Source organism: Armigeres subalbatus, chromosome 2 (genome assembly GCF_024139115.2).
Source record: "Armigeres subalbatus isolate Guangzhou_Male chromosome 2, GZ_Asu_2, whole genome shotgun sequence".
NCBI lineage: Eukaryota > Metazoa > Arthropoda > Insecta > Diptera > Culicidae > Armigeres > Armigeres subalbatus.
The window spans coordinates 320,451,524-320,478,917 of record NC_085140.1 but is presented as its reverse complement, the minus strand read 5'-3'; the positions used below and the strand labels follow the sequence as shown (position 1 = coordinate 320,478,917).

General features: G+C 38.6%; 1 protein-coding gene and 1 long non-coding RNA gene across 2 annotated transcripts; one reads left to right on the top strand and one right to left on the bottom strand.

The window, feature by feature from the left end:
- Positions 1-550: 550 nt before the first annotated feature.
- LOC134216801 (ionotropic receptor 21a) lies at positions 551-27,394 on the top strand. Its single transcript, XM_062695601.1, has 5 exons — positions 551-1,626; positions 1,686-1,847; positions 25,479-25,720; positions 25,783-26,116; positions 26,178-27,394. Exons 1-5 carry the CDS (start codon positions 551-553, stop codon positions 27,175-27,177), a joined length of 2,814 nt encoding a protein of 937 aa, XP_062551585.1. The 3' UTR covers positions 27,178-27,394.
- LOC134216802 (uncharacterized) lies at positions 21,798-22,571 on the bottom strand. The gene is made up of 3 exons (XR_009980831.1): positions 22,285-22,571; positions 22,033-22,145; positions 21,798-21,958 (listed from the first exon to the last, which is right to left on the bottom strand). It is a non-coding gene; the product is annotated as an uncharacterized LOC134216802 (long non-coding RNA).

The window sequence follows — 27,394 nt, the reverse complement described above, 5'->3', positions numbered from 1 at the left end:
TTCTAATCGAGTCTTTTTTAAAAATACCCATTGGAACGACCAAGCTGTATTTTTGTGAGTACTTAATGAATAATAATTTTATTAACTACATACAGTACACAAGCTTGTTTCGAAAATGCTGTACCATGTCCAATGTAGAAATCCTAAATCATGATTTTTCGTACAGCAAAACTAGTATGGACTTGCACACATTGCGTATGAATCAAACTTGTGAAAGCAAAATTTTCTACAAATCTTTCATTTGTGGAGTTCGTAAATAAAAAAGTAATTGCCTTCATAATAATATCCCATATATAGATTAAATCGAACACATGCCCCAAATAAGTTCCCCGGTATCATAATCGAAGCAATGTTTCTTCGCGCGCGGAATGACTAAAAAAGAACAACATCAGAAGTGGGTTCAAAAGGTGATTGCGTTTCATAAATTTCTAACCCTCCACGAAGCACACCTGTTCCTGTGAGTCGAACCTATAAAACCGGGAGCAGAGCCTTTTGACGGTCTGCAGTTCGTGGTGGTCATTCGGTCAGCTGTGCTGAAAAGGAAATCGAAATGAAAAGTGTTATCCTTGCTAGTGTGTTGTGCTTCTTGTGGTTGGAACTTTTGCTAGCCTGGCAGGATATTGGGCAGAGACCGAACCATATTCAGGAGGCTTTGATTGCCTACAAGTCGTACGATGTGGAACAACGTCGGAATCGGTTTTACGAGTTGAGTAGTGAACAGTACGTCTCCAAAGGGTTTGATCCGGCTAATGACACCCGTGATGTTTCGGATGATCACACGAGAGTTAAACGATACAACGATCCGACATTCCGGGGAAATCCCAAAACTCGGGAGCAGGTGTGGGCTAAAAATTTCGCCCATGTAATGATAAACGACCAACAGTCCATGGCCTTAGTGATGCTTCTGATTCGTATTATTAATAAATACTTGAGTGCCTGTATTCCGATTATTCTTTTTGACGTGTACGTCGAACAATCGGAAACATACGTAATGGAAGCCTTGTTCAAAGAGTTCCCGACGACGTATATATGCGGCAAGATTAGCTCCAACTATACCTTAAGTAATCCGGAATTGCTATTGCCTTCGGCCTCAAAGTGTCGCAGCTATATTCTATTCATATCGGATGCCATGATGACTCGAAAGGTGCTCGGTCCTCAGCTGACTAATCACGTAATTGTCGTTCCTCGATCAAGTCAGTGGAAACTGCAGGATTTCCTCTCGTCAAAGGAGTCCAGAGACATCCTGAATCTGCTGGTTATCGGAGAATCATATTCGACAGAAAAGACGATTAATAGTGAATCTGCTTACGTATTGTACACCCACGAATTGTACATCGACGGTTTGGGTTCCAATCGACCCATGGTACTCACATCTTGGTTGAATGGAAAATTTTCCCGCCCAAACGTGAACTTATTTCCGCCAAAAATACGGAAAGGATTCTCCGGCCATCGTTTCACCGTTTCCGCAGCACATCAACCGCCGTTTGTGTTCAAAATCATGTCAACCGATGGGGTAGGAAACATTGCCATCCGTTGGGATGGGTTGGAGATACGGGTGCTGAAGACACTGGGAAATTATTTGAATTTTACGTTCGATATCAAAGAACCTTCGAAGCCGTATCTTGGGTAAACTACGGAACATTATTCAGTATAAATAGTTGAGGTTCATTTTTGGATTGATTTAGCTCAGGAGACGCAGTGACGGACGAAGTGGAACGGAGGCAAGCCGATATTGGAATGGCCGGAACGTTTGTCACTATTGAGCGGAATGTCAAAACGGAAATGTCCGTAGCGCACTCGACGGATTGTTCTGCATTTGTAACCCTCATGTCATCGTCGCTTCCTCGGTAAGATTTAAAGAATTCTAGTCGCCTCCGGTTTGGTAGACAAGTGGTGCCACCCTGTTGCAGGACGGGGTGATCACCATACTGAATGGGGACTGTCTGTGTTGTGAGATGGCACGGCAGCAGGGGGTACCTCCTACAGGGTACCCGTGAATTCCCTTGCTGTCACTCGAGCAACATAGACAAGAGAGTGTTGGGGCACAGTATGTCTTGTGCACAGGTGGTGCATGGGGAGTACCAGGAGAGTTCAGCCGCAAACGTGCGACAGAGGAAAAAAGTATCCGGCTTACGGAATCTCAATTCGGCGGAAGTGATTTTGGAATCTAAGGGGCAAGCCAGAGTAAACGCGACTAACGTAAAGGAATAACAATCATTATCAACAGGCTGTCTAATTGCACTACTGTCGCGTCGCGTTGCATCGCACGTCGCGTTTACTCTGACTTGCCCCTAATTCGTGTGATTTTGATTGTAATTTTAGAATAAGTAGAATTAAAATGTTTTCGATAGTGCATTGAATTGGGGAAATTGTGCGTGTGAGCAAGTTGTGTTATTATCGAGGCAGAGTCACTATGGTCCAGGATACAGATTTACGCGGAAAGATGCATTTTACGCCAAAACTATATTTTTTAGAAAAAAACTGTTGTTCTACAAAATTGTTCGAAATAGTAAGGCCATCATTATGGTGCAACCAAAAAATAGGGTGGCCCATCATATAAAAAAAATTGAAAATATTTTTTTTATTTCTTGGAATATTGACATGATATGTTCTACAAAATTGTAGCGCAGCTTATAATCGTTTTTCTGTCAAAATTACATTTTTTTCATAAGTTGATATCTCCGGTTAGGGCGGACCAAAAAAATATGTTTACACGGCATTTGAAAGAGAAATTCATATTCCTTATTATGTCAAAAAATTGGAGAAATGTTATTTTTAAATCTCAAGTTTTACCAATTTTACTAAAATCATGTTTAAAAAAAAAATGATATAACTCGACAATGGAAGAAGATACAGACGATATTCTTATAGCAAAACACGCGTTTTGGAAAGCCCCAAAAGTCTTCAGAAAGTGACATTTGTGAGAAATGAAAAATAAAAAATCTACAGCTTTAACACTTTTCATAAGTTTTATCATTATCATCGTATTGCAAGATTTACGAGAAAAGATGCATTTTCGGCCTAAAGCATACTTATAAGAAGTTACCGAAAAATAGGGTGGGCCATTTTATAAAAATGAGATTTTTTTATTTCGCGGAATATTGACATAAAGTGTTCCATAAAGTTGTAGCGCAGCTTTTTTCAAACAACTTTGCTATATAAACTTTTTATGTAGCTCTTAAGCTCACTTGTTTAGAGTAATTTTACTTACCAGAATTAGGGTGTCCCTCAAAAAACAATATTTATGATCTGCTCATTTCATTTTTTATTTTTCACGGATGTTCTGAAGACTTTTGGTGCTTTCCAAAACGCGTGTTTTGCTATAAGAATATCGTCTGTATCTTCTTCCATTGTCGAGTTATATCAATTTATTTGAAAAAAACATGATTTTAGTAAAATTAGTAAAACTTGAGATAAAAAAATAACATATCACCAATTTTTTGACATAATAAAGAATATGAATTTCTCTTTCAAATTCCGTGTGAACATATTTTTTTGGTCCGCCCTAACCGGAGATATCAACTTATGAAAAAAATGTAATTTTGACAGAAAAACGATTTTAACTTTTGATCGGTAAAAGATATTGAGCATATTCACTCATCAAGAATCATTTTTCGAGAAATCCAAAACAAAAAAAGTAGATTAAAAATACTGTTTTTGTGAGGTACACCCTAATCCAATTAGGTAAAATTGCTCTAAATCAGCCAACTTAAGAGCTACAGAAAAAGTTTTTTAGCAAAATTTATTGGAATAAGCTGCGGTACAACTTTGTTGAACATAAAATGTCAATATTCAAAAAAAAAAATATTTTCTAATTTTTTTTATATGATGGGCCACCCTATTTTTTGGTTGCACCATAATGATGGCCTTACTATTTCGAACAATTTTGTAGAACAACAGTTTTTTCTAAAAAATATAGTTTTGGCGTAAAATTCATCTTTCCGCGTAAAGTGACCAGTAGTATTTTGTGCCAGCGCGAGACAAAAAATGTGAGATCTTTTTTTTTAAGCCAAAATTTTCAAATTTGATAAACCCTCTGGGACTTCATTGGTCCTGGATCAATCACGCAATCCCGCCCATGGTGTTAATAAAGAACAAGCCAAAAAAACCCGAGCTACTTAAAACTCATCGAACTTGCTCACATTTCAAGTGAAATTTTTACTAGAATAATTACGACAATAGAACACAATATGCGTTGAAATTATTGAGCTGGCGATCCTTCATTCAGAGTGTGGGGTTCGAGTGAGTTACCATCAGTGTGTAATTTTTTATTAACACCTTACCGTAGGATTGCCAATCCGGAGATGGCGAGTTCAATTCTCGGTCCGGCCAGGATGTTTTCAGGTGGAAAACATTCTTGACTCCCTGGGCATAGTGCATCCATTGTATTTGCTTAGAAAACTTTCAATAACTGTGAAAATGAGACCGCATTGTGCTTTCGTGCTGTGCGTTTTTTTCTTTTTGCTGAAGGAAGTTTTTAATACTACCCGAGTATATTTTAATTTTAACAGTGCTTCTCAGCGCGAACTAAATAATATGAAAAGTTTGGAAAAGGCCTGTATTATGTCCCATGTCCGTGTTACATGGGAACATTTCCGCAGGCCTGGGGGAAATTTCCAAAACCCCACTCAGTGCCGTAAGTGCCAAAAGTGGGGTCACGGAACTGAAGATTGCCACATGGATGCTAAATGCATGATTTCTGGTGGAACCTCTCACGCCAAGGACGCCTGTCCCGTGAGAGAAGATTCCAATAAATTTAAATGTGCCAATTGTGGGGGCAATCATAAATCCAATTTCTGGGAATGCCCTTCACGCAAAAAAGTTTTGACTTCCCGTGTAAAATTGATGACGGGAAATTCCAATAGGATTCCAGATACGCCGGGTAGACATCAGGGATGCCAGGTGATATTTTTAAATGTCTTCACAGTCGAGTAAAAATGTCTTCAAATGTCTTCAGTATTAAAATTATGATTATCAGCGAGAAATTTCAAAATCCAATAGGTTTGTAAATTTAATCATTTCCTTGCTTTATTGATATGGAAATGTTTTTTTCAACATTCAAATTGTTAGAATTCAAGAGAATTTTTTAAACTGAATTTCCAAGTGGAATTCTTCCGAACTTCTTTCTTGAAGAATTCCCTGGGACCAGGGACCTTCTGGAAGACTCCTGAAGTATTTTTTTTGGAGAAATTCCAAAGGATTCTCTGAAGGAACTTCCGAATAAATTTCTGACGGAACTTACAGAAGAACGTCAGGAGAAATTTCAGAATGAATTCCTGGATGAACTTAAGAAGAAATTCCTGTAGAATCTTCAGGATGAATTCCGGAGGGATTTTCTGGAGAAATTCCTGAAGGATTTTCCCGATGAATTTCTATAGAAATAATGAATTTCCAGTGGAATTCTTGAAAAAAATTCTGAAGAAACTTCCGGAGGAATGCTTGGAGGAAGGAAGTTCAGGATGAATTCTTAAGAACTGGATTAATACTTAAGAACATGTAACTTCTTGGGGTATTGTTGCAAAAATTACCTAAAGAAATCCAGGAGGAAAGAAAAAATCCTAAATATACTTTCAAAAGGCATTCTTGGAGAAACTTTCAGCAAGATTCTTGGAGAATCTTCCAAAGGAATTCCTGGAGAAACTTCCGAAGGAATTCATTGAGGAACGTTCGGAAGAATTCCTGGAAGAACTGCTGGAGAAATTCGTGGAGCATCTACCTGAGGAATTTCTGGTGAAACTTCTGGGGGAACTTCCGAAAGAATTCTTGGATGAACTGAATTCGGGACGAACTTACGGAGGAGCTCCTAGAGGAAATTCTAAAAGAATTCCTGGATGATTTTTCGGAGAAATTCAGGAGGAATTGGGTCCTAAAGCCCTACCTCGTTTATAGTTGCAAACGATAGTGCATCGGTCAAGAATACTTGAACCGATGTTATAAAAAATCTGGTAAAAGTCTAAATCAGTAAAAATAATATTTTTATGTTTAATACATTTTGAGGCAAATATTGGCCTGTGCAACATTTCAGAACGAATCAACCATCAGCCCAAAACGTCAGGCCCATATATTAACTGTCAAAGGTTGAGTCAAGTGCCCTGCGGTGTTTTGCTAGTGCGTTTGAATCCTTACGTCAAACAAGACCGAAAATGTCGAGGAAGCATTTTTCATCTATTTTCAAATTTCAAATTAAACAATGCTCCTTTCAATTTTTGAGTCAAAAGAAAAACTGACGCATTCAGGATGATTAACTTCATCGTTCCCTGAAATAAAATCGAATATCGGTTCTTCATTTTAGGACCCAATTGTCAGGGTCTGTCTCATTTGGAGAATTAAAATTTAAAGTGACAGTTCGAAAATAAAAAAAATCACTCGGTCATAAGAATGGCTGGACAAAGCAATAGGACATCGATGAAAAATGTTTCGATATTTCTCAAAAGTAATCTTGCTCTGCTGACAGGGTTATTCGATAATTTTTGAAATGACACTTTAAAGTTTAATTTAAGTTAAATTCCCCATATGAGACAGACCCTCAGAAAAAATCCTCGAATGTTCAATGATATTTCTAAAAGAATTACCAAAGGAATTCAAGGAAGAATTTAACTAGAATCTGTAACAAGTTTCTTCTGAACATTCTACTGAGTCTTTAATTAAAATTCCACCATGTCCACAATTATACTGAATTTTCAATTTCAACTCTTTTTAATTTAGACGAGAAATTCCTCATAATTTTCATCATAAATCCTCCTTATATTATACGAAAAAATCTTCTAAATTTTCACTAAAAACGTTTTCAAAATTTCACGGGAAATTCGAAAAGTTGTTTCACATAATCTATTATCATTCTCGATGGGTATTCAGAGGAATGTCACCTAGAAATGTCGAAAAGATCACATGAATTTAGAAGAAATCCAGAAAGTTCTGGATCTAGCTCAACGGTTGAATAAATGAAATCAAGTCATAGAAGAATTTAGTCTATTTTTGCCGTTTAAATAAATTAGATCGACCATTGCGTTCCGATGTAATGATCGAAATACCTTTAAAGACCCGTTGAAAACGCCGCCACCGCCAAGGAAATATAAAACGAATGCTGCCTTCGGGATTTTTTAAACAGCATACAACTCAAAGTTAAGTGCGTTTGACGTTTAAATTGCGTTGCAGTTATCAACCGGCTAGTGTAAATATATTTTTGTGTTTGAGATTTTAAACTTTTGTAATATTTATATAATTTGCATATAAAAGTCGCAGAATTTATAGGTAAGTAATAAAATTGTATTTTATATTCGCTGGCTTTTGTTTGTCTTTAAATATCTTCAAATAAGTAGATAAGTCTTCAAATATTTTGAAAAGTCTTCAAAATGTCTTCACGAAATAAATGTCTTCACAGAGATTTAAATGTCTTCAAATCGAAGACATGTCTTCAAATCTGGCATCTATGGTAGACATATTTCAAACGCTCGAAATCCGCAATAATTTGTCGATCGAGCAATTCATACCCACCACAATCAACGAACAAATTTTGCTCCTACCTCTCACCGGGTAACGAGCAGTCCGTCGAATGAATTATTGCCAGTGACTGATTTTCTACCCGCCGCTGTTAGATCCAGGCGCTATAGTATGTGGGCAAAATAGCCAGCAAGAGTTAACCGCCAGAAATTTGTATGGCGAAAGTCATCTAACGCGTGTTTTCTCAAAATTAGAAACTTTTCATGAAAAACTATTTGGTACCGGTTATGTAGGAAGGTGTCCGCCACCATGCCTAACAAATATTTTTTTTGATGAAGATGAAGATGATAATGTGAACCATTAGAGTGAAATCAGGAGTGATTCAGTTTCATTCTAAATTTTCGACCACTATTCTAGTTTGAATCTGGAGCCAAATAGAACAAACTCGCTGGTTTCCCCAGCAGTGTTCTATTCATGTTTTTCAAATTTTCAATGAATCGCCTGCTTTGAGCGTGTTTACAGCGGCACACTAGGAGTTAACTTTCTGAAATCAGTATGGCGAAAGGCATCTAAGGTTCGATTTCTCAAAATTAAGCACCTTCATCAAAAAAATATTTGGTAGGCGTAGTAGCGGACACCTTCCTACACAACTGGTACCAAATAGTTTTTCGTGAAAAGTTTCTAATTTTGAGAAAACCCGCGTTAGATGACTTTCGCCATACAAATTTCTGGCGGATAACTCTTGCTGGCTATTTTGCGCATATACTATAGCGCCTGGATGTGACAGCGGCGGGTAGAAAATCAACCACTGCCAATAATTCATTGGAAAATATTTGAATCTCGTGATTCAATCGTGGTTCAAATCTGCAGAAAATAGAACGGAGCGTTATATCAGTTTTATTTTTTTGAAATTTGACTGGTATAAAAAATGAATCTAGAACAGCTGCTGGGAAAATGAATGTTTCAGATTCATATTCAAACTGACAGCCCCGATCGATTTGAATCACTGCTGATTTTACCCTAACTGAAACATATTTAAAACCTGGTCTTTTCAACAAAAGAGATCCAAATTACTGTATTTACCGAAATGATCGTCTTCACAGCGCCTGTGGTGGGGTCGCCATTGTCATTAATAGACGTATCAATCATATATTATATTCTTCGTTTGAAACCAAAGTTTTCGAAACCTTGGGAGTTTCTATTAAAACAAATTTTGGACAATTCTCCTTTATTGCTGCCTACTTGCCTTTCCAGTGCAATGGGAATCAAACGAATTTGTTGAGTGCTGATCTTCAAATTCTAACCCGCAACAAATCCAAATTTTTCATAATTGGTGACTTCAATGCCAAACACCGTTCATGGAATAATGCTCAAAGCAATTCTAATGGTAAAATTTTATTTGAAGATTTTTCTGCGGGATATTATACTATTCAATATCCCAATGGACCATTGGCGTAACTACCTCCAATGCCTAGGGGGGGCTATAGCCCCTTTATATTTTTTCTCGAAATTGACCCTCTTTTCAAAAATTCTCGAACATTTTAACACCTCATCAAGTTATCAGCGGTAATGTGACAAATGCAGTCCAACCACCTAAGGCAATTGCGGATCAATCACACTCATTCATATTAAGGTACACCGGGGCAAGTTGAAACGGTTTTTACAAAGTTGAGCTTTGAAGTGTTTTATAAAAATCACCCTTTGATAAATTTTGAATCCGTTTGCGGTGTTTGCTAGTTCGGGTCAAAGATTATATATAAAAAATGAGCAAACTAACTAAACTTTTTTATAAATATATTGCATACTAAAATTATTTTTTTATATGCTCCGTTTCAACTTGCCCCGCATATCGGGGTAAGTTGAAACACTGCGCTGTATACAGACATAAGCTAACTGTACCGTATCAAAAACAAAATATATGTAATCAGTGTAACTCAAGATGCACGAAGTTGTAAAGGTGATTATACTGCCAAGATTCGCATAAGAGTCCCATGTATATTTTTGACGATTTTGATTATCTTTCATAAATTAGCTTAAAATTGTCTCCTAAAACCCTGATAAAATAGTAAGCTTTGTTCTAGAAATTTGAAAATCAAATCCCACTTGTCTCATCTTGATATTTACTCGCATAAAAGTCACATTCAGAATTGTACGCTTTTTCATAAATTTACATTAATTAACCAGTGTATCTTTCATAGACCCTCGATTGGAGAAAGGGGGGCTGGGGAAGTGAAAGGTGGAGTTAATGAAATGTTTACATGCTCTATGATTTATTTTTGTGCTCACAGCGAGGCAAAGTAGATTAAGAATCTCAAAACTAGACCGTGCAGCTTAAACATGGTTCCTTTTTATTCTATTCTTCAGTGGAGATTGTAGGGGGGTTACACTCACGACGAAATGAGCAGAAATTTATTAAATTAATTTTCAGAGTTTTGGACCCTTCTATTAATTTTTGTTTTTCGAATGTATTTACGGACCATGTTGAATTCTGGAAATTTTAATTGCGAGGGTGACGTTTTGAATCGTTGTTTCTACTTGCCCCGCACCACGCATTTCTATTTGCCCCGATGGGTTGAAAATGCGGTTCAATATCAAACTACCAAATCTAATCTAATCTAATCTAATCGAACACAAACGCAGCCAGTACAAAGAAAGCATCCTGGAAAACTATTGAGTTAGATGACGCCCAATAATTTTTCTTGTCAATATTGAGGCTCACAGCATACCAGTGGTATGACATAAACTTCAAAGCGGCCAGGCCCACTGCGTTGTGTTTGCCGCAGAGATGATTCTTCGAGATGTATCGTGTTCAAGTAGTCACTTCAACATGATACATATCACGAATCTACAGGGGTTGAAGGATGCGTGGACATACCGTACCATACGCACCGCGTTCTTTTTAAGTTCTTATTTTGGTAATTGTATATAAATAAATATGTAGTGAAATGAATAACATTATGATAAGAAATTATATATATATTAAATTTTATATATATTTGTAGAGTACAACGTCAACTAGGAGCCGAAGTTGATTCGGGATGTACATCTCTTGTAGAAGAAGCTGGAAACTGTAAAGAATTTATTTATTATTTAGAATGTTATATATCAGATAGCAGTTTATGTGCCAGGAAGTCGTCTACGTAAAGGTTACATGGCAGGTTGTGAAGCTTTCCTTCCTGGGATGTTTTGTAGTGGGCTATGAAAATGTTAAATCAGTATGAAGGTACATAATACAATAATATAAATATATAAAAGCATAAAATATGATTTTTAAATATGAAAATAAGAAACATAAAAATATAGTGTAATAATAGAATAAAAATTGCTATATGAAAATTTAAAAATATGAAAACATGAAAATAAAAATGAAGATACAAAAATATGAGTACAAAAACATGAGAATATGATAATATTGCAAATGTTAAAATATAAAATGTGATATTAAAGTATTAAATTTTGAGAATATGACAATATAAAGATCTGAAAATAAGATAATATAAAAATATTAAAACACAAAAATATAGAAGATGGAAATATGAAAGTATAAAAAATAATATAATAAAAATATAGAAATATGTAAATATGCTAATTAAATTATAACAACATGAAAGTATGAAAATATAAGAAAGGCAAAAAAAATTAAAATATGAAAATTAAATATTTCAAACTACAATATGAAAATATGATATGAAAAAAATACAAATATATGAAAATATAAAAGTATAAAAATATGAACATATACAAGTATAAAAAATGTGAAAGCATAAAAAAAGGCATCATAATGTGTATTGTGGTGTTTTTTACACTTTTATAATTTATTTCCAAATATTTCTTCGATATAATAATCCAATTTATTTAATTCCACGTATTTCATAAAAAAAACTAATTCAATCTTTTCCTCCTTTTTCCGAATCCTCACTCACTTTTTCCTCTTTCTCTCCCAGTCTCCAGTGGTCTCCACTCTCTTACGGAAGGTCCATCACAACGGCCCCCCCCCCAGCAAACACAGCGACGGGCATGAGTCGATGCGATTGCTCATGGTATTCCTTCAATTAACCACGAAATGGTTTCAGTAAGCTGATATGGAAAAATCCCCGTTCCTTTCCAGTTGAAGGATTCTCCAATACAAATACATCAGGACGTAGGACTTTAGAGACAACAAACGGCCCCTCATAGACGAAGAAAAACTTTTTGGTGACTGCATCTATTGTGGACGATGAAGGGTTAGCTTTTACTAACACATAATCCCCAGGCTTGAAGAAGGTTGTCTGTGGCGGGGTATTCCTATTTCGTTTCTTGGCAGCCAGCGTCAAATGAACACGTATCTGATCCAAATCGACCTGTATTGGGTCGTTTGGTGATATGCGTAGGAAATCTTGAACCGCATCATTTGGTGTTTTTCCTAGTTGAATTTCAATTGGAGCATATCCCGTTGATGCATGTTCGGCTCCGTTAATCCAGATGGCCAATTTCGTGAGCATTGTTGACCATGCTTTATGATTATGCTGACAATATGTACGACAGAGTCTGGAGAGTTCTCGCATTGTTCGTTCTACCGGATTTGCTTGTGGATGTCTTACAGAGGTGTGAATTAACCGTATGCTCAGCTTCTCCATCGTTTGAACCCAATAACTGGATGTAAATTGACTGCCTTGATCGCATAACACCGCCGAAGGGGTTCCGTAAACGTTGAAGTCACATCCGACACATCCGACGACACAAAACCTTGGCTGTTGGTGCTTTGATCGCATACAAGGTGACGAACTTCGAAAACACGTCGATAACCACTAGTACATGCCGTACTCCTGCTACACCGGGTGGAAGCGATCCGAACAGATCGATAGACAACAATTCATTAACTTCAGAGGGAAGAATACTTCTTGTAGTTCCAGCTAAAGTGTTATTAGCTGGTTTGGACAATTGGCAAATCCGGCAATGACGAACATATTCCTTGGTCTGTTTCCTCATTCCTTTCCAAAACACGGACTTTTTCATTCGACTATACGTTTTGTTAACTCCAAAATGTCCCAGATGATCATGAAAATATCTTAGAATTCCTTCCGTAGACGCTGCTGGTATAAGCAGTCTCCAAACATTCACATGTTTCACTAATAGAAGTCCGTTTTCTCGACGATAGGTACACATGGGTCTATCTCGTAGGTCTCCTTCCACCATATCGCTGAACTCTTGAAGCAGAGGATCCTCCTTTTGTGCCTTTTCCAGTTGTTTTAACACTGATCTTAGTTGTTGTTCTTCCGGGGTAAGTCTGGCCAGGGTAAAAAGTGTACTTCTGTCTCCCGATTCCAATTGACCTTCCGGATGTCGGGAAAGCACATCAGCCCACGTATTCTCGCTGCCTTTACAATGCACGATTTCGAAATCAAACTGTTGAAGAAACAAAATCCACCTTGTGAGCCTAGCGTTGAGCAAACGACACTTCTTCAAGAAGATCAAAGCCCGATGATCGGTAATGATCGTGAAGCGTTTTCCCAATAAATACTGGCGCCACTTCGTGACAGCCCAGATTATGGCCAGTGCTTCCAATTCCGTGGCTGTATAGTTGATCTCTGCAGGTTTTAGGATGCGGCTGGCGTAGCTGACTACTCGAACTTGATTGCTCTTAGTTTACGGATCCTGTACACCTCCGGTGGTGCAAAGGGCCGACTTGAAAGATCTCCATCCTGAGCGTTGCCCGGCTATCGCTTTAACCTGTTGCCAGGTTAGATTTCGGTCGACTTCTTTTATTTCTTTATTGAGGCTTCGCCGCCATGAGCCTCTGGGTCTGCCTCTGCTGCGATGTCCCGCTGGGTTCCAGTCTAATGCTTGTTTACAGATTTCGTTTCCGCGAAGAGTGTGGCCGACCCATCCCACTTCCGATCCCGAATTTCTGTGGCTATCGGCCTCTGGTGACAACGGTGATGGAGCTCATTGTTTGAGATCCAGTTGTGAGGCCACCAGGCCCGAATTATATACCGCAGGCATCTGTTGATGAACACCTGCAGCTGTTGAGTGTACTCCACTGATACACACCATGTTTCGCTAGCGTATAACAGCACAGATTTCACGTTAGAGTTGAAAATTCGGATCTGTCTGTTTTCCAAATATTTCTTAAACTCGCAAAGGCAGCCCTTGCTTTCTTGATCCGTGCGCCTATGTCGATCTTGGTACCGCCGTCCGACGCCATTTGGCTACCAAGATATTGGAAGCTTTCAACATTCTCCACTGGTTGCCCGGCTACTGTGAAACTGGAAGGGGTCGCCGTGTTTACATCCAACGATTTGGTTTTGTTGACGTTGATGACTAAACCTGCCGAAGAGGAGCGCTCGGCAAGGTCGTTGAGCTTACTCTGCATATCAGAGCGCCGTTGAGCGAGGAGTGCAACGTCATCAGCCAATTCGAAGTCGTTTAGATGCTCCATGGTTATAGGCTGCCATAGCAGCCCGCGGTTTGGTTCACGGTCAATCGCACCTACCAGAATCTCGTCGATTACGATGAGGAACAGTAACGGTGATAGGATACATCCTTGCCTCACGCCAGCTACGACCCGGATAGGGTCGGACAGGACCCCATTGTGCAGCACTCTACACGAAAAGGCCTCGTACTGTGCTTCGATGAGGCCGATGATTTTCTCAGGAACTCCCTTGCGTCTCAGGGCGCCCCACATATTCTCGTGATTGAGACGGTCGAAAGCTTTTTCGTAGTCAATGAATACCAAGTAAAGGGACTCTTGGAATTCGTTGACCTGCTCCAGAATGATGCGGAGCGTGACAATATGGTCCACACAGGATCTTCCGGCACGGAATCCGGCTTGCTGCCGCCGGAGAGTCGCATCGATCTTCTCCTGAATCCGGGCTAGGATAATTTTGCACCGAACTTTGAGAACGGTACACAGCAACATAATGCCTCGCCAGTTATCGCATACAGTCAGGTCACCCTTTTTGGGCACCTTTACTAAGATACCTTGCATCCAGTCGACCGGGAAAGTTGCGGTGTCCCAGATATTATGAAATAAACGATGCAGTAGTTGAGCGGATGTCATGGGGTCAGCTTTGAGCATCTCGGCTGATATGCGGTCGACCCCTGGGGCTTTATTCGATTTCATGCTTTGGATGGCTGTTTGAATCTCTAGCAGTGATGGAGCTCTTACCATGTTGGAAAAGGACAGCCCCTACCCCGGCGTATGAACTGTCGGTTTGCAAATTGAACTGTTTCCCGGAAATAGGGTACTTCAAGATTGTGTGTTCCAGAAAAAGTATCTTTACTCGATCAAAAGCACAAGTTTGCTCCTCTTCCCATTTCCAGCTGACACCTTTCTTCAACAGGTCATATAGTGGCTTTGCAGTAGCTGCAAAATTGGGAACAAAACGAGACACATAACTGACAACACCCAGAAAACTTTTTAAGTCCTTTTCAGACTTGGGCCTTGGAAAGTTGGTAATCGCTGAAACTTTTTTTTGATCTACTGAAACTCCATCTTGCCCTACAAGAAAATCAACTTCCGATTGCGCGAAAATTGACTTACTGGCGCTAATAGTCATATTGGCTCTTCTTATCCTCGTCAGGACCTTTTCCAAATGTTGCAAATGTTCTTGAAAAGTTGTTGAGCTGATCATTACGTCGTCCAAATATTTTTCAATGAATTCGAGAACCTCAGTTCCCAGTACTATGTCCATCGCTCTGTTGAAACTGGCAGCCGATGTACAGAGTCCAAAGGGTAGCACGTTATACACGTAAGTACGAGAATCAAACATGAATCCGGTATACTTGCGGTGCTCTTTTTTAATGGGAATTTGCCAATACGACGCCGTAAGGTCGATTGTTGAGAAAATTTTGGCCCCTTCAAACTTTTGCAGAATCCGTTGCACTTCCGGTGGCTTTTCATTATCCTTAACCAGGACTTTATTGAGCCTTCGGGCGTCCAGGCAGGTCCGCACCTCGCCATTTTTCTTCGGTGTAACCACCAGAGGATTTACATACGATGTCGGAGCTCGAGAAATAATGCCCCAATTCTCCATCTGTCGAATTTGCGCTGCTACTTGTTCCATATAACAGTATGGTATCGGATACTGTTTCACGTTGAAAGGAGTCTCATCCGTTAAAAAGATCTCATGTTCGTATAGTGCTGTACACCCCGGGGTATCCGAGAAAACGTCTTGGAATTCCTCGAGTAGTGTCCTCAGATCCTTCCTCTCTGATTCGGTCAAGTTTGCGTACTTCACACCATTCTTATCCTGTTCCTCGATCGTCTTCAACTGACTAACCAGCGACTCATTGTTCAGCCTTTGCTCCCGTTCAGAAAATGTCACTAAGACCTCATCATTCTCGGAACGTAGCAAAATATCTTTAGACTGGTGACAAATTTGGGCTCCTGTATCGTGCAAAAACATTTCTCCAAGAATGAGGTCACAATAAAGGTCCTTGACGATCACCAAAATAAGGTCAAAGAATAGCTTTTTGTATTTGACCTGTGACAAAAATTTGCGATGATATTTTGCTGCTTTTCTTTCCCATAGCTCCTCGAACCAATGTGTTTGTGACAGGAAATTCTTCCATTTCTACCTTTGCTGCGACCAGGCGGTCAAAGAGGTGCTGTGATATACAGTTGATTTCACTGCCCGTATCAATCAGGCCCAGTACGGAAACTTCTCCAAAACGAACTCCAATCTTCGGCGATGGCCGATAAGGAATTTCTTCATTCGCGTCGTCTTGATCATCATCCTCCAGTAGTTCCTTCGATCCCACAAAAACGCTTGCCGCTGTACGGAAGTTTGCTGCATTACCGTGACCCACTTCTTCTTCAACATCCACTACTGCTGTACGAATTTCCCTGGTATTCTGTCGACCGTTATTGTAAGCTGCATTGTTGTTACGTGTTGCGTTCGTTTGTTCCTCTGGTCGGTTGCGCCAAGAATTCTGCGAAGAACGATACGGTCCGCTATTTCTACCTCCATTATATTGATCCTCTGTTTGCAACAGTGAATAGGCACTAGCAATATCCACGCACGTATGTAGCAAGTAGGACACGTTGCGAGGGAAGTGTCTACTCAACTGTATTACTAGATCCCGTTCCGGAGGGGCCTGGTCAAGATATCGTGCTTTGGTGACCAATGTTAAAAAGTATTCCGTCATCCTCAAACCAAGTCGAAAATCGTATGACCCATACATTAATTCATCTCGAACGAGTCGTTGAGCACGTTGTCCCCAATATTGTTCTCTGAAGTATTGTTGGAATTTTCCGTAGTCAGCTAAGAGGTATCCGAACCCTCTAGCCCATGTTCTTGCTTCTCCTTCCAGGCATGACAATGCCATTTGTAGTCGTTCAGCCGCTTGTAGTACAAGATTATCACAATAGACGTGAAGTTCCTGTAAGAATTCCACTGGGTGGCAGTCATCGAAGTTTCCGTTAAACCTTGGTTTCAGTAGACTATTAGCAGTAATACCTCTGCCATTCACTGGAATCGACATTCCCACTGATCCGTAGCCAAATCCACTGTTCCAGCCGGGCACTGTTCCCATCGGAACCCCGGTGTTTCCGGGCCAGGCCGAGCTATTGTTGGTGGTTGGCATTCTCCCAGTCGCTACGTTTCCCGGCGTCGCCATTCCCGGAACTCCTCCTGACATCACCAATCCATTGAACTGAACACTTTGAATATCCGACAAGCGCCGGCCCAAGGATTGTACGGCTGTTGTTAATTGTTGAATGGATTGTAACACGGCCGGGTCCGTTTGTATCGCTGTACGCCCATTCTCCTCTTCTCCGCCTTCATTCACATTGTCTCCATCTATGTCGCCATCGATGTCTCGTCGCTGTTGATCGTGTTCCTCATTGGATTCGTTTGTTTGAACCTCCGTTACTGCAGGTTGTGTTCCCTGCTGACGCGCTCCTAGCGTTGGTGTAACCACTTAAATGTTGATGTGCATTGGTGGACTGGTCCTCATTTCCTGCGACGAAGTTCCCGCTAATAGGTTCCGGTAATCGGATCGTGCTGGCATTGGTGGCCGTAAAACTGCTGGTTCCACACCTTGAGGTACGAAGGGAGGCGGCAGTATGGGTTCCCGCGGTGTGGAATTTTGATCGTTCATCGGCAGGTTTTCTTGCATGTTGCCATACGCCCACGGGGGTATGCCGCTAATGTTAAAGTTGGGATTCGGGAACATTTTGCTGATCCAAGGTTCCCTGTAAACCACAGACCAGGTAGATCCAACGACGACGTTTATAAACTAAGGAACGCTACTAACCTTTTCTGGCTTTCACATTAGCCTTGGATAAGTAAAATTTGCTGCTCAATATTCCAATCGTTGTGCTTGTCGATGTTCTATATTTGTTTTGCTTTCGTCTTTCTGTTTTTTTATTGTTCCATGTCACATTGACAGTTACCGCTGTCACTGCTAACTCCGAATGTCGCTTCACATCTTTTAACTAAACTGGTATATTTCCAGGTTACGTCTATGATCGCACATGTAGTCCTTTTACACTTTTTAACCGTTTTCAGTACTCAATTATCTTTGTAGCATACTTTCAACTAAATCATCTGCTTTATTTCCGAGTTTTTTTTTCTCAAACTCCAAATAACTGTCAATTACTTAATTCAGTTCGCCTCATATTGCAGTCGATCCGTCTTTTAACGAATCATCTCGCCGGAGCCTCCAACTGTGGTGTTTTTTACACTTTTATAATTTATTTCCAAATATTTCTTCGATATAATAATCCAATTTATTTAATTCCATAAATAAAAATATAAAAAAAAAAAACTAATTCAATCTTTTCCTCCTTTTTCCGAATCCTCACTCACTTTTTCCTCTTTCACTCCCAGTCTCCCGTGGTCTCCACTCTCTTACGGAAGTTCCATCACAGTATATAAGTATAAAAATAGAAAAAATATAAGAGTAAGGAAAATATGATAATATAAAAATATTATAATATGAAGGTGTAATAACATGAAATTATATAAATATGAAAATACAAAAATATAAAACATAAAATATCAAATTTGAAAGTGGAATGTTCAATTTAAAGAAATATGAAACTATGATAATATTATAACATAATAATATAAAAATTTTAAGACACAAAAATAATTGAATGTAAAATATAAAATTATAAAAATATAGAAATTAAAAAAAATAAAATGTAAAAATATGAAAAATAAATATAATGAAATATGAAAAATAAGTATAATAAAATATGGAAAATAAATATTTTACGAATATATAAAAACACGAAAGCATGGCATTGCTCCGGTATATTTCGTGGACTGGAAACTAGTGATACTCATGTTTCCTTTGAAATCTCTGTTCAGATTGCTATCAGAAATCAAGGTGGGTGTAATCCTTAATTTCAATCTAAGGCAACAATGACAAAAGCATGATAATGATAATTCCTGGCCACGCTTATCTTACCTGTACAGTTACAAGGGAGAGAAGGAATAAGTGTCACGGAGATGGATATTGGGAAGGTATTCGTTGGGTCAGGATGTGCCTGTAGCTGGCAATGTGACCATGGTAGAACTTACCCCGTAACACACCACGAAGAGGTATCTACCCAGCATTACGGGTAGCGGTTCAATATCAAACTACCAAAATACAAAAACTAAAACGTATCTTCCATCGATTTTTCATAATCATTATGTTTATTCAACATTGAATGATTACCTACCATGAAAATTTGATGAAAAAACACTTCCAAACATCATTTTCCGACCTGTTTCATTGGCACGTCAAAAAGTTGGTTCGAACTTTGCAAAGGGAAAAAAATAAATAATGGCAGGGATTGCTTTTAGTAGCTGCAATCTTCCGGGAATGGCAGTTAGAAGGTGCGTTTAGGGAAGTGATTTGTTGAAAAAAATAATCAGGGCATTCGGTTATTACTGATCTAAATGACAGCTTCCGTTTCAACTTACCCCGCATTTCAACTTGCCCCGGTGTACCTTATTCTCTTTTCTCAAGCACACGTGAGTTGTTGTGCACGTGTGAGCAACAACTCACAGTATATGTTTGATTGCGCTCGACTAGCGTCAGGCAGTGGATATTTTTGCATACTTCATAAATATTCTATCTCAAATGAAAAAAAAATAACTCTCGGCCGAGAATGTTCCAAGAATTCTGATGAGAATCCTTTGATCCTGACTGGAATGTTCCAGGGACCCCGACGGGAATCTCTAGATATTTCGACAGGAATCCTTCAAGCATACCGAAGGGAGCCTGCAGGGATCCTGAAGGGAATCCACCAGGGATTTCAGAGGGAATATTTCAGGGATTCGAACAGGAATATTCCAGGGATTTCGTCGAAAACTTCCAATATGATGATTCCAGGTAGTTCATGAGTAATGTTCCAGGGATGAAGACGCATATTCTCGAAGGATTCCGAAGCAATCCGTCGAAGGACTTCGAAGCAAATCGTCGAGCGAATCCGAATTAATCCTTCAGTTATTTCGAAAAGAATCCGCCAGCGATCCCGAAGGGAATCCTCCAAAAATGTTGAAGCAAATCGTTGAGGGATTCCGATGAAAATCATCGAAGAATTTCGAAGCAAAAAAAAAATTCGTTAAGGGACTCCGAACAAAATCTTTGAGAAATTCTGAAGCAAACCATCGATGTATTCCGAAACGAAACATCGAATGATTCCGAATCAATTCTTCGCGAGATTCCAAAGCTATCGTCTAGAGACCCCTACGCAGATCATTTGCAAAACGTCGAGAGACTCCGAATTAAATCTTCAAAGGATTACGAAGCAAATCGCCGAAGGATTCTGATTTTTCAAGGAATTCCTAAACAAATCTTAAAACGATTCTGGTGATATTCCGGAGCAAATCAACAAGAGATTCTAAAGCAAATCCTCCATGGATTTAAAGGGTATTTTTCACAGATTCCCAAGGGTATTGATCAACAATACTGGAAAGAATCCAGTAGGAATTCTTCTGGATTCCGATTGGAATACTTCCATGAATCCGAAAAGAATTCTTTAGAGATTGAAGTGAGAATTCTTCTCGGATTCTGATGAGAATCCTTCTCGGATGCTGATGGGAATCTTTCTCAGAATTCAGAAACAAGCTAATTTTTCTTCTACTCATTTCATTAAGTATGATAGAGTGAATATGAGAGATAACTCTTTTGTCTTCAATTAATCGGTAATTCATTATGCTATATGTTGAAAACTGATATCACTGCTAACTAACTTATCAAATCCTAGGGGGGCTAATTTTTTTCTAGGGAGGGCTAAGCCCCCCCCCCCCTAGCCCCCCTTATTTACGCCAATGAATGGACCAACTTGTTTTTCTTCCAGTCGAAATCCTTCTACAATTGATTTAGTTTTAACGGATTCAAGTCAGCTGTGTCGCCAATAAGGTACCAGTCAAAACGATTAATGCAAGAGATGGCGTTTTTCCAGTGGTAGTAAAATCGAAATTTCAACACTATAAAACTACTAATCAGTGCAAACTAAGTGCAGGAGATAATCTTTTCACCTCATACTTCATTCCTTATCTCTACTTTCTTCTAAAACACCTTCATTTTCCATAAATTTGCGAAATACCTGATTTTCCCATACATTTTATCGATTTCCAACTACCATTCTTCCATGAGCTCATGGTGAAAATTATGAAAATCTCAGAACATAGAGTTGCAGGCTTAACAACACAGATAGAAACGCCGGTATCGCCACTCAGTGACGAGTACCGTAAACATGGTGCACGGAAGGTTGTTGTCTACACTTTTTACGGCTGCTGCACCCTGGAAGTAAATGTCATCGAAGTAAACAGTCGGTCCCTTATTGGTAACTCATGCTGAATTTGACTCTGATCACCTTCCGTTGACGTTCGAAATCTCACAAGAAACCATTAACAATCCAATCAGCTCCACTTTTAATTATCATAGAGCTGATTGGGATTTATATAAAACGTATATCGATAGGAATTTTGATGTTGATATTCCTCTCGATACCAAAAGTGATATTGATAAAGCATCCCGGATAAAAAATATCATTAAAATATCATAAATTTTATTGTTACAACACCATTTAAAACATAATTTTTACCATTGAATATAATGGAATTTTGACAATAAAATCACATGAGAAATAATGGTTTTCCACGATAAAATGAATGGTAAATGGGACTTTTACAATTAAAAAGGGGGGTTGTTATGTACCTTTACAATAAAAAAATCGAAAATTTTCCATACAAAATTCGGAGCAAAACAATTGATTTTACGGTTCTTCAATGGGATGATTTCGAGCGACAAAACAATAGAAAACATTGTGTTTTAAATGTTTTCAATTACTGTTTCTATTGTTTTACAATAGGAATACAACAGGATTTAGAATACATTATACTCCAATATTACAATAAAATACAATACAATTAATTGTTTTACATATCATTTTATTTTCCTCCGGATGTTTAACATATCTTTAGACGAATCCAGCGCACTACTTCCAAAGTTAAGTGGGTTGCCTGTATCTGGAGAAAAATCCAACATCGGTTTAAAAACTGTACTAACTTTGTTCCGAATAGATATAAACCTGTGAAAATGTAAATTATAGAAGAATGTCAGTTTTATTAGAAAAAATACGTCGAGAAGAAAATAAAAAATTACCTGCATCAGTTCTTATTATATCCCGTTGGTGAGATTGGCCAATGGTAGCCACTGAACGATCTTCAATCAGTGACCAGCAAGCAGCAGTATTTTATTTATCATAAGCTTCATTTCTGTAAAGGAACAAGGATACATGTTACCAGGCATGTCATCAGGTACTATGATGATAAAATTTTCATTTATTTTTTGTTCGGGATGAACCACTGCGTTCATTATGTACATTGAACTTTTGCAGTATAAGATTACGATTACCGGTGGTGAGTATAAGCCGTTTGTCAGCGCAGTATCATTACTTGACACTTTACCGGTCGCTACTAAACGCGCTGCTAAAACAGTAGCGCAGCTGACAGGTGACCAAATTGACCAAATAACAGCGCTACTATTTGATGAACTATCAAACGTCGAACGTCACCGATACGGAATGCAGCCACCGAAATGATAACCGAAAATACCGAAAATAGTGACCGATGCGAAAAAGAGTGACTAATATAAAATGACAGTACAGTGAGAGTGATCAAAATACTCGCGCCCAGTAATGATGCTCTAACGCGCTTCAATACTTTAGATACTCACCACGGTACAGCCATAGTGATCTACCGCTTTCCCAGCAGCAGAAACTGCAATGAAAAAAACACTTTCTGCACCATACAGTTTCATTATTTTCATCTCTTCACTAATTATAAACAAAACTGTACACGGTCAAATGAATCCAGCCATTCTCCGAGTAAATTATAAGCAAAAGTTTTTGTTCCCTTTCATTTTTTTGAAATCAAATTTTTATTGCAAAACATTTTTAGACCTGCAACAAGACCTGCAATATGAAAATATATACTTGAGAACCGGTATAACATTTTTATTCATTTAATAAACAAAGCTATTGTAATGTTATTGTTTTCAATTGTTATTTCATCAATATAATAAATCCATGAAATATTTCAAAATTATATTAAAGCCCCAAACGCAATACAACGGAACGGCGACGGAAACGGAAAATTTGACAGTTAGCCCATATATTTTCTGTCAAATTTGCCGTTTCCGTCGCCGTTCCGTTGTATTGCGTTTGGGGCTTAATTCAATAACATTAGACGGATTTCCAGATCATCCAAACCGATTACTTTTAAAAATTGTTTAGTTTTTGGATGAGCAATACTAAACATAAGCGAACAATAAAAATATAATAGAATATATCGGAAACATTTAAATATATTGTGATTTTAATGTACGTACAATAAAGATCTTTTACAACCGTGAACATTTTACAATAAGCATACAATAGTTTGTATTGTTTGCCACACAATCTATTGTATTTCAATGGGTTATGTCATACAAGTTACTGTGAATTTTTATCCGGGATTGCAATTCCTAAATGTGAAATTAAATTCAACTCCATTATTATTGACGACGATCTTCAGCTACTGATCTGTCTTTAAAATGTGAGACGAAGGCAATACCAAAGCACTCGCGATCCGGCATTGAAAGTTTTTTTGGCGAGATTTGCAAAATGAAATTTGAAAAACGTTTCGCTATTCTGAGAAATACCAACTTTGAAAATAATGTCTCGAAGTTGGAACCCCTTTGGAAATTAACGAAAATTCTTTAAAAAACCCCTCAAAAGCCAATTCCAGCTCTTAAAGAGGGAAATAAAATTTTATTAAAAAATGGCGAAAAGGCTCAAAAACTTGCTCAGCAGTTCGAGAGTGCCCATAATTTTAGTCTAGGTCTCACTAGTCCAATTGAGGATCAGGTCACGCGAAGGTTCGAACATGAGCCGAAAGTTTCTTATATGAAAGCCTCTAGCAGACATATTGTCACTATGAATGGGGTTCCAATTAATTGCTCTAGCGAAGCTAACTATTTAGGACCCCTGCTAGATAAAAAAAATGTTTTAAAAATGACATTGAAGGCATTTAAGCTAAATGTATCAAATATTTCAAGTGTCTATATCCACTTATAAACAGAAAATCAAAACATTGTCTCAAGAACAATTTTTTGATTTACAAACCAATTTTTAAATTTAGATCAGCCATGTTGTATTCTGTGACAATATGGACTAGCACGTTAGAGAATTCAAAATAAAATTTTGAAAATGATTCTGAAGTTGCCTCCGTGGAACTTCATAGAATTTCTAATATTGATACATTGTAACAAATGTTCAATAAAATAATTTCCAATTTTAGACGAAAACTAATTTTTCACGCCAACCCTTCATCAAATCTGTCAAATCTACAAAAAATTAGAAGCCTGAGAACAGATTTATATTTTTTTAACTATGTCGCCAAATTTTTGTATTGATAACTAATGGGGAATCAAGTATCCCCATATTGAGGCAATAACTTCAAATTCAGATATCCTATCCTGTGAAAATAACTAAAGAATTTGAGCATTGTTATGAAAAGTTGTTCAAATTTTGCGTGGCCCATAAAAAAATCTTTAGGAAGGTCAAAACATACAAACCGCCTTGCAGAATAAAATTTATTTATTTAATATTATTAATAAGGTTATTATTTAATAAGGTTGTCGATCCAAAAAATAGCTTACCACATAAAGGTCATTTGTCTAGAAGATCTATACTAAAAAATACGCTAGAACAAAACTACACGGTTAGAAAAAAGTACCTAATTTTAGGTACTTTTTTTCTCTTGCATCTCCCTCCCTCTTCCCTTTGTTGTCATAAAATGAAGAGCAAAACCACTCAACAAGGGCATTAAAGTGTGGGAACCCAACGTTGAGTAATCTCATGTTTACAAAAGTTGAGTGAAATTTATCTAACTTTTAGCTAGTTTCTATTTAAAATTAAATAGATTTTACTTAATATTAAGTGAATTTTACTTAATTTCAAGAAAAAAGTACTTAATTTTGGGTTCCCACACTGAACCCCCGATTTGAGTGAAAAGTACCTAATATTAGGTACTTTTTTCTAACAGTGTACTCAAGTTCTCGATAAAACAGGGGGTGATCAAGTCTTCCCCTACTAATGACACACTGGTGGTATAAAGGTTCCCTCAAACACACGCGATGAGACAGTCGCGACGCGATTCTATCGCTTGGCGACAGCGATTCGGTCGCCGTTGGTATGGAAGCGTAAATAGAACATTGCCTGCAGTGACCAAACGATAGAATCGTGGCGACTAGTTGTCGCCGTCGCGGCGATGAAATCGCTTAGGTCTGGGGGAGCCTTAAGTACCATGGTGCAAGAATCTTGAAATGAATACCATACCAATTATTGTCTTTATCAAAGATAGTCTTGGAATAATTTACTTGTCCTTCTTGTAGATGTGTCCATAGTATTAGGTTAGAAAGAAGTGTTTTGAACTATCATTCCACTGAAAAATACACATTTTAGGCCACTGACTATGGACAAAATTTACGATATTCTGTAGATCGATCTGCATCCAAACACGCACTTCTATTCCGCATCGTTTAGAGTAACTCTTTTTATTCCTCAGATACCGCGCCATTCTTGGGCCGTTCCAGTGGCCAGTGTGGGTGGCACTGACCTTTATCTACCTGATGGCAATCTTCCCGTTGGCTTTCTCAGATAAAATGAGCCTACGTCACTTGATTGGAAACTGGACCGAAATCGAGAACATGTTTTGGTACGTCTTCGGAACGTTCACCAACAGTTTAACATTCACCGGCGAAAACTCCTGGAGCAATACGAAGAAAACCTCAACCAGAATGTTAATCGGTGAGCATGATTCATCATCTTCCGCAAAGCGTTGAACTACGCAATAATGCTTATTATTTAAGGAATCTACTGGGTGTTTACGATCATTATTACATCGTGCTATACGGGTTCGATCATTGCGTTTGTGACGATGCCTGTGGTTCCGGAAACGATTGATTCGGTCGACCAGTTGCAAAGCGGCTTCTTTCGCTTCGTTACCCTGGACCGTGGAGGTTGGGAGCGATGGTTCTCGAACTCCAGCGATTCGACAACGGAAAAGATGATACAAAAGTTGAAGTTTGTTTCCAGCATTGATGAAGGAATTAGGAACGTTACAGAGGCTTTTCTTATTTCGTACGCATTTATAGGATCCAAAGCTGAGCTGGACTATTTGGTCCAATCCAACTTCTCCGATGAGTAAGAAATACCCAGTTTCTTGACAAAAAGAAATCAATTTGGCAAGTATTTTCTATTACAGATCAATCAATAGGCGGTACACGTTGCACGTGAGCAAGCAATGTTTCTCCCTGTTCGGTGTTTCATACGTCTTTCAATTGAACTCGGTGTACAGGGACAAGTTCAACAATGCCATGTTGTATATGCAGGAAGCAGGCATACTGTCCAAGCTGTTGAAAGATGTTTCATGGGATATGCAGAAGACAAAAGACGGGCGTTATCGACAAGCATCTGTCGGGAAGGTACTCAAAGTTCCTACAGCCGGTGAAAAGGGCCTAACTTTGGGTGATACGGAAGGTATGTTTCTGCTGATGGGTATTGGCTATCTGTTGGGGTTAGCTGTCCTTATCTCGGAATGGGTCGGTGGATGTAGCAACAAGTGCAGGGAAATTATCAAGGCCAGAAAGGAACGATTACTAAGTCCTGGTAGCTCTATTCCACAATCTAATAGTTCATCAGCTAATCAAAATTCACCCAGGAAAAGAAGACGACCATCGGATAAGGAATATAGTTTGATGGATACAGCAGAAAACTGCTCTACAAGTCAGGCAACTCCCCACGAAACTGGATTAGGTAGTGCTTCGTCGGATGTTAGCGAGGGAGGTTTACACAAGAGAAGTTTATCCGAAAGTATTCACAATGTTAGTCCAACCACGTTGAAGGAGATGTACGAAGGACCGAACCGTAGACATTCCACTATCGTGTACATCGATGGTAAGATGATGTCTGAAGAGGAAGCACGGCACTACGCGGCCACCACTAAAAGTAAACATAAACACCATTCAAGTTTGAGTTCCGTTGTTGAGCATGAGGTAACACGGCTTTTCAAATACTTGGACGATCATACATCTACTCAAGGAGACCTGAGGGAACGCCATAATCATCACCATCATCAGCATTCCAAGAAGAAATCCATTGAAGTGGAAGCTGAAGTTAATCATCCTGTTGAGACAGAGTTGGAACCTAAGGCTAGCGGGAGCAACAGCGAGGAGGCTCCTTTTGGGGAGAAATTGGTCCATTGAGAAAACATATTTCTAAAAGAGTTTTAGAAGATTGCTACTTATCCTGGGTTGGTACCTCATGAGTGGCGCACCATTTCTAAATCCAACCAGGAAATCTGACAGTTATGTATTAAATCTTGACATATACATAAAACGGCTAGCATTACGAAACCATACTGTTGTAAAACGGTTTCGCAGTTCGGTTTTCCCGTAACTCGACTGGAAAAATATATGTTTA

Coding starts and splice junctions, on each gene's coding strand:
- LOC134216801 (XM_062695601.1), top strand. CDS start 551: ATGAAAAGTGTTATCCTTGCTAGTGTGTTGTGCTTCTTGTGGTTGGAA. Junction 1,627..1,685: donor CCTTCGAAGCCGTATCTTGG/GTAAACTACGGA, acceptor GGATTGATTTAG/CTCAGGAGACGCAGTGACGG. Junction 1,848..25,478: donor ATGTCATCGTCGCTTCCTCG/GTAAGATTTAAA, acceptor TTTATTCCTCAG/ATACCGCGCCATTCTTGGGC.